The 11,661-nt window shown below is 33.7% G+C and overlaps 2 protein-coding genes across 2 annotated transcripts; both read right to left on the reverse strand.

Moving 5' to 3' along the window:
- Positions 1 to 3,793: 3,793 nt before the first annotated feature.
- Positions 3,794 to 5,976, reverse strand: LOC112940719 (uncharacterized). The gene is made up of 4 exons (XM_069293025.1): positions 5,909 to 5,976; positions 5,703 to 5,807; positions 5,082 to 5,462; positions 3,794 to 3,953 (listed from the first exon to the last, which is right to left on the reverse strand). Exons 1-4 carry the CDS (start codon positions 5,945 to 5,947, stop codon positions 3,936 to 3,938), a joined length of 543 nt encoding a protein of 180 aa, XP_069149126.1. The 5' UTR covers positions 5,948 to 5,976; the 3' UTR covers positions 3,794 to 3,935.
- A 3,540-nt stretch (positions 5,977 to 9,516) lies between these two features.
- LOC138341818 (uncharacterized) lies at positions 9,517 to 11,445 on the reverse strand. Its single transcript, XM_069293706.1, has one exon. The coding sequence runs from the start codon at positions 11,443 to 11,445 to the stop codon at positions 9,517 to 9,519; it is 1,929 nt and encodes a 642-aa protein (XP_069149807.1).
- Between the last annotated feature and the right edge of the window lie 216 nt (positions 11,446 to 11,661).

The raw sequence follows: 11,661 nt of genomic DNA on the forward strand, positions 1-11,661 counted from the left end.
TTCACACAATAGGTGCATAAGGAACATTTTTAAAAATAGCATCATTTTAATATTATTTCATATCAAAAGCCTTCATGGACTCATTCACAATAAATATGTCACTTCACATTCATGCAATTCAAATAAACACCGGCACCAAGAAGGTCCATAACACGCATGATCATTTCAATTTTTAAATTAAACAACGTAACGTACATACCCTTTAATACAAGCTTTCATTACCTATAACATTTTGTAATCATTTCATCATAATTTGAACTTAGGGAAGTCGCTAAAAAACAATAAAAACCAAAGCTCATTCTTTATACAAACATGCTCATTTAACCTTAAGCCAACATTTGAAAAAATATATATATCATAATTTCAGTGTAGTTTTCTCCTTAAAACCACCAAAACATCTTATAAATATCATTAATAAGTCATTCAAATTGTTTTCATGCTAAACCAACATTAAGAGTTGAAGATACAAGAAACAAGGGTTGAGAATCCATTTCTAAAATTCATTAGAACGGAATCATTTAATGGAAAAGAGTTCAAGGATGGATACCATACCTTCCATTGAAAAAATACCAACGTTTTTTGATGAAGAAACTAACAACAACGGCCCTCCTAGCTTTTCCTGACTTCTATATTCCATGGTGACTTGAGAGAGGGGTATTGTGTTTTAGGAAGAGCGGTCTAAAATGATGTCTTAGGGTTTAGACCACATTAATATAACTAATAAGCACTAAAAATAACGTCCTAGGGTGAGAAAATAATTGGCGTGAATTTACAAAACACCCCAAGCCAAGGCAGCAAACTTACAGGTTTTTTGGAAGTGGACAATCCACGACCTAAGCAATTGGGCGTCAATGAGTTGACGGCCCGTGCTGCTGAGCATTGATGGCCTCCGAGGCTTGTTTAAATGAGATCCGGACCGCCCACCAAGAATGGAATAAGGGCCCCAGTCAGTGGGTCATCGATGGGCCTATGCTCAGTAGAATGCTACGTTGATTGGGAATTGTTCTTGGCAGTTTTTTTAAAATCATGGGCCCTTCATCTAGGGTCCTTTGTGGGTCCAAGGTTGGGTCGTTCTCGAACGTTAAACCCCAAAACTATGTCTTCTACGTCTTAGGACCAAATCAAGAATGTTTCGATTAAAAAAATATGTAAAATTCATTCAAACACCACAAGACACACAAGCGCTATCTAAGACACACATTCCAAACTTCGTGGACATTCCTGGGCGTTTGACCTCAAAACATAAAAATGTACAAAATGCCTAAGAAAACTAAAATAACTCATTTTAAATTCAAATTAACTGAAGAAACAATAACGAGGCTCTAGTTCACCTTAGTTCGTTTTAAAGCGTTACATTTGCCCCCACTATAGATAACATTCGTCCTTGGATGACACTAAAACTTCAAGAGCAACAAGAACTCACTTAGCATCACATAATACATTACAATGTAGATCAAAACACTAAAAATCAAGACATCATTTATGAAGGAGCATCATTTCATATTTTTCGAAAACATCGCATCATAAACACTTTTCAAAAAACTTCAAGAAGTCATAATTCATTCTTAACCTTATTTTATGGAGGAACTTCCTTATCCAACATTAAACATACTCATATAAAACACTTTTGCATGAATTCAAACTGCAATAAAAAAAATGTTCTCAGAATCCATAAAACATATAGTGAATATCATTGTCCACAGGCAAACATGCAAAACCTCACAAATTCGATCTCACTTTCACTTCTTCACTCATGGAGGAACTACCTACTTCAAAATAAAACATGCTCATAAAAATAATTCCTAAAAACATTGAAATCATTGTTCATGCAAAAATGTAATTTTCATAAAATTTGAACTTCATTACAGTGAATTGAAAACATCAATATGTCACATGCTTAAAAATTTTCATAATGCACCTTTCAAGAAACTTTACCAAGATGGAATGAAAATATGAGGGACAAGACCACACTAACTTACTCCAAAGTGACTATGTAAGTTTCACTAAGTGCAATGTGGGAGTAGCATCCCATAAGTTTTATTTCATTTACATTTAACTCCTATACATTCTTAGAGATTCTTTCATCATATCACACCCTTTAACATGAATTACATAAGCATTTAAGGTATCTTAAAAATACTCCTTAACTTCTCATTACAAGATTCATAAATCACTTAACAAGAGTAAATTCATTTAAGCATACCCTCTAGCCTATTTCACATAATATTTTCATACGGCAAATTTAACAATAATAGCATCATTTTCATCTTATTTCATATAACAAGCCTTCATGGCCTCATTCACACTAAACATGTAACTTCACATTCATACAATTCAAATTAACACCGCCACCAAAAAGGTGGACCATACAACTAAAGAACATATCAAAATGTAAATTAAACAACGTAACCGACATAAACTTTATTCAAAGAATTCGTTACCTATAAAATTTTATAAACATTTCATCATAATATGACCTTAGGTAAGTAGATAAACAATAATAACAACAAGAGAAAACCAAAGCTCATTCTCGACACAAATATGCTCATTTAACCTATTTTAAAGCAAACATTTAAAACAAGCTTTATCATTATTTCATTGTAGTTTTAGCCTTAAAAACACAAAGTAAACTTATAAATATCATTAATTGGTCATTCAAAACATTTTCATGCAAGACCATATTTAGAGTTGAAGATAGTAGAAACTAGGGTTGAGAACATATTTTGAAAATTAATTAGAAGGGAATTGTTGAATGAATGAATTCAAGGATGGATACCATACCAATCATTAAAGAAATACCAATGAGTTTTTATGAATAAACAAATTTAAACAGCACTCCTAGCATTTTTCGACTTCTATCTTCCATGGTGACTTGAGAGAGTCTTCTAAGAGAGAGGGGTTTTGGATTTTAGGAAGAGGGATCTAAAATGAGGTCTTAGGGTTTAGAATACTTTATACCTAATAAACACTAAAACTAACGTCCTAGGGTCATAAAAGACTTGGGTTGAATTTCCAAACACACTAAGTCAAGTTGGCAAATTTATAAATTTTTTTGAAGTGGCACTACACCATTTTCGGCCTACAGCAACACTACGTAAGTGTAGCCTAAACTAGCATAAAGTGTGGCCTTTAATAAAAGACTACACTTTTGGACATTCAGCAACACTTTTTAGGGGCTGCCCAAAAGAAGTGTAACCTTTGACATTAGGCAACACTTTTTAAATGTTGCCACCTTTGGCAACACTTATAAAGCGTAGCCAAATAGGTATAAAGGCACGCTTTGAAGACGTGCATTAGCAACACCTATTTTTTGTTAGACTACACTTAAAAGCGTTGCCTTTTTAGATTAATTGGTCACACTTAAAAAGTGTTGCCTTTTATTGGTCATCTATTGCAACATTTATAAAGTGTAACTTTATATCTCATCTATTGCAACACTTATAAGGTGTTACTTTATATGTCATCTATAGCAACACTTATTAATTGTAACTTTATATCTCATCTATAGCAACACTTATAAAGTGTTGATTTTATATCTCACCAATAGCAACACTTACAAAGTGTAACTTTATATCTACCTAGAGCAACACTTTAAAAGTGTAGCATTTTATCTACCTAGAGCAACATTTACAAAGTGTAACTTAAACATTTATAAGCCTACATGTAGCATAAATATATATAATATATTTACATACATACAAGTGACCTAAAACACAAAATGAACTAATTAAGCATTAAATTGAAGAGATATTTCAAATAAACTTCGAGAAATATTTTATGTACAACCAAAACATAGAAAGTGATTGCTTAAAGATCTCTAATATCAACAAGTTCCAAAAACCCAAAAGTGTCATTCAAACGTATATGACAACAATACAAATATTTCTTCATCTTTTGCCACAATGGATCGAGTTTACTTCTGGCCAAATTCAAATTCAGTTACCTACATTTTCCTGCACATTTAAAATAAAATTATAAGTTTGTGAATTAATTGTGGAAGTGCATAATCAGAGAGAATTCACTGCAAGACAACAAATCCAAATCTAAATACAATTTCAATGTAAAAATTACACATTATAAGGACTACAACATTTGTGCAGTCTTCTATTGTTGGCTCTCAAAAATTAAACTTCAAAAGTTTAATTTGTGCAGTCTTCTGTTGTAAACTTCAATGTAAAAATTACACACAAGTAGTTCAAACAAACCAGTGATGACCACTAGAAACAAGGTTCATAACATACTCTAGAAGTGTCCACAAAAATCAATACATAACAACATGAACATGATATTTTCAAAGAACTGCAGCATAGGCCAAGGTTCATCATCAGACTGCATCTCTAGTGCATACAAAAAAGACACAAACATCATCAGACTGTATCTCTAGGGCAAGGTTCATCATCAGACAGTGAACAAATAATACAGACAAGAGAAATGTTTAGTAAGAAGAGAACAAATGCTATAAAAAGACACAAACAAAATCTTGAACAAGTTAAAGATTTAACAGACAATGAACAAAAAATAGAGGACCAGTAGCAAGAAAAACCCCTGCAGATTTTCCTCTCCAATTTTCTCTGCCTTGTCTGTAGTTTAACAAGTAACCATTAAGGATCTATCAAACATAATAAATCTACCCACAAGATCACAGGCTGCACCACATTAATACTAACAGCCACAACCACCTAGCTAACATACACCAATATGAATAAAATAGCAATAGCTTCATAAAGGTGCAGACAGACCATTAAAAGACCAGCTACAATAGCCTTTACAATGAGCTGGATTCAGAAGCTAAAGGTAGAAAATAGTGTCATCATTTTTTTAATTGAACACCATTGGAATATGCCATAAAACATAATGTGTTAGCCACAGACTCCTCAATTGCACAATACTAATAGAACAATTATTCAACTAACGATTCGAATGCCTAAACCAAAAACAAAAACATTCTTAACAGTTATAAATAGATGGACTAAACTTAGACAAGTAAAAATAAGTTTTGAATTTCATTACCAATAACACCAACTAAACTAGAAGAAAAACAATATTTACACTATTAATAGAGAATTTGAAATATAAAATACCTTTTGATGAACCGAATCTTGAGCTGACCCCGAAGAATATGGAAGATTTGTGCCTTTTACAGCTTGTGCACTACTTGCATCAATAGGTGAAGCAAGGTTAGATCCAACACACCTGGGTATATCTTGAAAATTCAATCCAGGGTTGTTTTGCAGCAATTGAGTGAATAAATGTCGCATTTCTTCTCTCAATTCTTCCTTTAGAGAAGTGATTTCATCGGCATGCTTTTGTTTTAGATTGTTAATTTCCTCATCTTTCTTCAAAGAACTTGTTGTCACTAATCTACCATAGAACCTAACTTGACCAGGCTGCTCCTTCCCAAACACTGCCCTAAATGCATCATCAGCTGTTTCCCCAGAATTTTGGCGACTTTGAAGTTCAGCCTATTGAATAAAATTGGCATCCATAGTGAATTGTAAGTAGTATCAAGCATTAAAATATTATGAAAACTTTTCGTAAAAAATAATTAAACAATGTCGACAAATAATTGATATCTCCTTGAACTTGCACAAGAAGAATAAGAAGAAGGCATACATGATTAAAATTTAATGTAGTCAAACTCCCCACGATATAAATGTTAAGTCTGAATAAAGTTCACTAATAATCCTCTTTGAAAAACTTACTATTGCAACTTGGGTATCAGCCTGGATTTCCTTTCCCGTCTTGGTACGAGTTGCAATAAATATTTCTGGCTTTGATGGTTCTTCGTTGTTGTCTTTGGCTGCACGCTATAGATTATATCAAAAGAAATTTTAAAAAATCAGTAAGTTCTTATAAAGTACAAAAAAATGAAAATCAAATTTTGTATGAAATGTCAGCTAAGTATTACCAATGCCACGCGTACTCTAGCAAAATTAATAGGTCCCATTCGATGCCTCCACTTTTGTTTTTTCCCGTTTTGAGAATTCATCTCGCATATAGCCTATTGTTAAAAACAAAGAGATAATTGAATTGATATCTATAAAAATAAAAGATATGACACAGAATTAGTCGATGAGTGGAAATGCACCATTTTAACCTTACTTGAACAGTTGGGTGTTTCCAATACTCGATCAACTGGCGGAATTGATGATGTGGAATGCCATCAGGACATTTTGCTAGCATATCCTCAAGGGTACTGTCTTTATCAAAAAAATTCTTTTTAATTTTTTGCTTATGTCGCCTCCAAGCATCACGAAGACCAGTCATCACCCACTTCTTTCCTTCTACTGGAAGTAGAAATTTGGACTATGCAAAATAAAATATATTTAGTTTCAGTAAGTAAAAAAAATATGAATTCTCATGAGTGGTAGTTTTTACATTGACGTATTCCCACATGCGCTTTTTAGTATCCTTTGGCACCACATGCCAACTAGTGTACATCAAGCTGATGAATCTAGGATTCCTTGCAATTGTTCCTATAAAGTTGCTTAATTGTGAAACTATCTTATTAGTTGGTCCCACCGCTTGTCCTTTATCAAATGTAACCTCCATTCTTTCTTCCAAATTTCTTGCATGAATATCCTTACATGTTGTATGTCCTCGAACTTTTTTTGGCTTCGACATTTCTAGATTGATTTAACAGACGTGAAATAAGATATTTCTTTTATAATGAGTTCTAAATCATACAAGGTTTAAAACATACCTTTTGTACTACAATCAATGTCAATTTCCTTTTCGACATCACATTTATCTTTACTGAATTCTTCTTGTTCCACACGATCATCCAATCCTTTGTTATGTTCATTAATAGTAGGAGTATGCATAAATTCGACATCACTTGTTGTGTTGTTGTCACGTTTTGTTTCATCATCATTGTGTATCCCTTGATCTTTTAGAAACTGATCAAGAGTACTAGCTGGTATGACCGGCTTCCTCTTTACCTGTTTGCAATTCGGTAGATCAAGAATATCATGTCGTGCCTCTCCATTACCTAGTGTTGTTCCAGTCGCATGTGCTGAAGCAGTAACATCTTTCTTCAATGACGTATGGAACCTTGAAGATGATTGAATGACTGATTTGTTTCCAAGCAATTTACTCTTTCCTTGTTGTGGAATGAAATCCTCAAAATTCTTTCTTTTATGTGATAGTAGTGCCTGCTCTTTCTTAGCTTTATCATTGCGTTCATTTGCAAGTTGTTCTCTCTTAATCTTGAATTTGTTGGCCAATTCAGCACTTGATCGGTATTGCATATCAACATCCAGATTCTTCAATGGACTTTGACCTTTGTTAGGATTTAAACCCTTTTTCTTTAGCATTGTTGATTGATTCATTGTTTTTGCTTTGTTTAAATCTCTTCAATTTGTTTCCCAATAGTAAGTAAACCTACAAAATAATATGATTGTTTAAGTGAAAGAAGTAGCAGCAATGTAATTTTGATATAAGGTTCACAGATGGATAGCTTCTTATAGTAGATTGCAACATTTTAGTTTCTAAAATTTTCAGAATTTCTCTAATATCCAAAACTTCCAAAATTTCCTGAATTTATACATTAAAGTACTGTATAATATTGTAGAACTTATACAAAACAGTAATGTAATTACAGAACACATTTTAAATCACATAATAAGTCAAACACACATACGTACAACAATCTAGGTGCAACACTATAATGAGTAAAGGTGCTAAAAGAGGAAGTAGACATAAAATCATATACACAGAGTCAGGATATCTCATATAAAGGATTCATATATGCAATACCAACTAACTGATATAAAGCATAATTGTTGATACAATTTAATTAAATTTGGTATTTGTCATAAGACTCATTAGTCTGCTTATAGACTTAGCTAACAATGTGCATGTGGGATTTAGTGAATTTTTTGTAAGGCATAACTCAATATTGTAATGAAATGGGCTCTAATAAAGCAGAATGAATAGGGACTAAGGAGTGTAACTTAATACCACTATGTAACTGAATACCACAGTAAAATAGGACGGATTGAAATTGGAAGAACTACATGAACAAACAGAAAAAATTGATAACATATGAAACAAGATATTTCAAACAACTGCAGACGCGACTGTTTAAAAACTGGAGAGCTTCTTATTACTTAAATTAATAAAAGGTAAAGTGTTGTACCTCTCTCGGAGCGATAAACTCCGGACAACGACCAAATCAGAAGCAACTTCAAACTACAGAGTTGAATGCCTCTAATGCCAACTGCCTGATAATAAAATGAAACCAGAAAGTATATTAATAACAAACAACCAAATCAAGCAAAAATCAGCTAGAAGTATAGGTTCCTCAATAAAATAATAATCAGATAAGAAGGCAACATATTACATTCTACAGATTAGATATATTAATGTGTTTTACCAAAAAAACTATTATATTACAAAAAAATAGTGAGTGAGCACTATATGATCATCACAACAAAACTATTATATTACAAAAAAACAGTGAGGGAGCACTATATGAAACTCATGGTGTGTCTTCTTCAGACTCGACTTCATCATCAAACTCATCTTCATACTCATTTTCAGTCTCGTCTTCAAGCGCATCTGAAAACTCATCTTCATACTCATTTTCAGACTCATCTTCGAACTCATCTTCGAACTCATCTTCAAACTCTTCTTCATACTCGACTTCAAGTTGTTGATTGACAAATTCCTCCACAGGCACATCAATGATTGTTTCTGGTAAATCAGTCCTTATTAAGAGTACTTCACCATTATCTTTTGGTATAGATGGACCGTTCGAATGTTCAGATGGCTCATTTTCATAACTTTGTGGGAGATTAGATTCAACTTCATCACCCATGTTAAACAGGTCTCTTGGAACAGTCTTCATAACATAATGTTTATCTTGATCATATGGATCTTGCACATAGAAGCATTGGTGTACTTGAGATGCAAGCACAAAAGGCTCTTCCTGGGAACATCTCTTGTTAAAATAGACATAAGTAAGGCCATAAACATCTTTTTCAACCTCATACCAATCACACTTAAATAAAACAACCGTAAAATGGCTGTAATAGTTTAATTCAACAATATCAACTATTCTACCATAATAAGTCAAATCTGCAGCAATCGGATTTTTATCCTTTGAACTTGCAAAGCTTGTAGTTGAGGCAATTAGTGTAACACCACTATTTTGTGTTTTACGCCTTGTATCACACTGCCTATCATGGAATCTATATCCATTTATGAGATACCCACAATATCTTTTCGCAACAGAACTTGGTCCTCTAGATAATTGTTTTATCAAATCAGACACATCCTCTTGCAAAGCACGAGTTTCAAACCATTGAGAGAAGTTTTGACAATGATTCTTTGCTTTTCTCCATTTAGATCTTCGTGACTGATTATTAACCTCTTGCTCATGCTCTCTACAAAACATTTATTTTATTTGTTAAAACAATAAATTAAATAAGATAAAAATTAATTATACAAAAAGAATACTATATTCAAATTAAGGTACCTAATATATTCTTGAACATCGTCACAATTTCCCAATTAGTATGCATGTGCCTGACTTAGTGACTTGTCATCTAAAATGATTGGATCAGTTTTCTTTGCTCCTAAAGGAACTCCTTTGTTAGAAAACAAACTCACAGGTTCTGCGTCACTTGGGTCACATTCATCATTATTTCGCGCTCTCCTATTAAATCTGGTATGCACACCCCGATGCAGATATTCTGAGAATAAATTCATGCAGTCTATTCCTACTCGTGTCTCTGCTATGCAACCTTCTGGAAAACGCCTGTTGCGAATGTATGATTTGAATGCACCCATTTCTCTTTCAGTGGAATACATCCATCGATTTTGCACTGGCCCGACTAATCTCACTTCATTCACCAAATGAATAGGCAAATGAATCATGATATCAAAAAATGAAGGAGGAAAAATTCGCTCCAACTGATTTACTGTTTCTATGATCTCTACTTCTAAGCAATCTAGTTCCTCCAATGTGATTACTTTTTGGCACAAACGATGGAAGAAGGAACTTAGACGAATCAAAGGAATAGCCACATGATCAGGAAGAATGCTTTTAATTGGTATTGGAAGCAAGTAATGTAACATGAAATGAGCATCATGGGTTTTATAATTAGACACCTTTCTTTCATCCAAGTGCACACACCTTGATATATTTGAGGCACTACCATCAGGTAGCTTGGCTGTCTTTAAAACTCCACAAAAGATGGATTTCTCTCCATTTGTCATTGAGAAGCATGCCTTTGTAAGCTTTGTTCTCTTACTATCTTCTGTATCTTGTGGATGAAGGTTCTTCCTGATTCCCATATCTTTCAAATCATACCATGCTTTTGCATGATCCTTTGTTTTTCCTAAAATATCCAAAAGAGTTCCAAGTATGCTATCAACTATGTTCTTCTCTATGTGCATTACATCAAGGTTGTGACGTAACAAGTTATGCTGCCAGTAAGGTAATTCAAAAAAAATTGACCTTTTTTTCCATGGGCCATCATTTGATCTCTTTTTCTTTTTCCCAAACACATTTTCAAAATCACGTAAGCTATTAAGAACATCAATTCCCTTTAAAGGAGCTGGAGGAGGCCTAAATTCAGTTTTTTCATTGAATGATCTTTTGTTTGATCTCCATGGATGATCCATCGGTAGAAAAACACGATGATCCATATAGCACATCTTTCGACTATGTTTAAGATAGCGAGAATTAGTGCCATAGTTACAGCAAGGGCAAGCAAACTTGCCTTTTGTACTCCAACCAGATAACATAGCATATGCAGGAAAATCACTGATTGTCCACATAAGAGCTGCCCGCATTTGAAAAGTTTCATTTCTGGAAGCATCATATGTTTCAACCCCAGAATCCCATAATAATTTTAACTCGTCAATCAATGGTTGTAAGTAAATATCAATGTCATTTCCAGGTGATCGTGGTCCAGGTATAAGTAAAGAAAGTATGGAATATTCAGATTTCATGCACATCCAAGGCGGCAGATTATAAATCATCAACATAACTGGCCATGTGCTATGTGATATACTCATGGTTCGAAATGGATTGAATCCATCACTTGACAAGCCAAGTCTCACATTGCGACAATCTAGTGTGAAATCTGGATGCACCCTATCAAAGTCTTTCCATGCTAGACCATCAGCGGGATGCCTTAACTTTCCATCTTTAGAACGTTTCTCTTCATGCCACCTCAACGAATCTGTCATCTTTGAGCACATAAATAGCCTTTTGAGTCTAGGAATTAATGGAAAGTGTCTCAAAGTCTTTGCAGAAACTCGATGTTGCTTTTTTGAAGACTCAAGCTCACTATCAACTTTAGGAGCTTGAATATACCGTGAAGCTCCACAAGTGTGACAAAATTCGTCTTCCTTATGATCATTCCTTAAAAACATGCAATCATTTGGACATGCATCAATTTTATCATAATCCAGACTAAGATTCTTAACCATAGACTATGTTTTATTGTAAGACTGAGGAATGTTCAACTCGGGAATCGCCTCTTTTAGTAACTCTAGAAGAGAAGTGAATGATTCATTGCTCCATCCATGTAAACACTTCAACAAATATAAGCGAAGTGTGAATGATAATTTAGAGAAACCTATACAACCAGAATATAATTCTTGGTTTGCCTCTTCAAGTAAGCTATAGAATTTCTTGGCATCTTC

The sequence above is a fragment of the Solanum lycopersicum genome, chromosome 1 (assembly GCF_036512215.1).
Source record: "Solanum lycopersicum chromosome 1, SLM_r2.1".
NCBI lineage: Eukaryota > Viridiplantae > Streptophyta > Magnoliopsida > Solanales > Solanaceae > Solanum > Solanum lycopersicum.

Bases quoted from the DNA above. Each gene is read 5' to 3' on its own strand.
- LOC112940719 (XM_069293025.1), bottom strand. From the start codon at position 5,947: ATGGGACCTATTAATTTTGCTAGAGTACGCGTGGCATTG. The intron at 5,808-5,908 runs GTAATACTTAGC...TATAATCTATAG, and splicing joins CTAGAGTACGCGTGGCATTG to CGTGCAGCCAAAGACAACAA. The intron at 5,463-5,702 runs GTAAGTTTTTCA...TTTATTCAATAG, and splicing joins CTGATACCCAAGTTGCAATA to GCTGAACTTCAAAGTCGCCA.
- LOC138341818 (XM_069293706.1), bottom strand. From the start codon at position 11,445: ATGGTTAAGAATCTTAGTCTGGATTATGATAAAATTGATGCATGTCCA.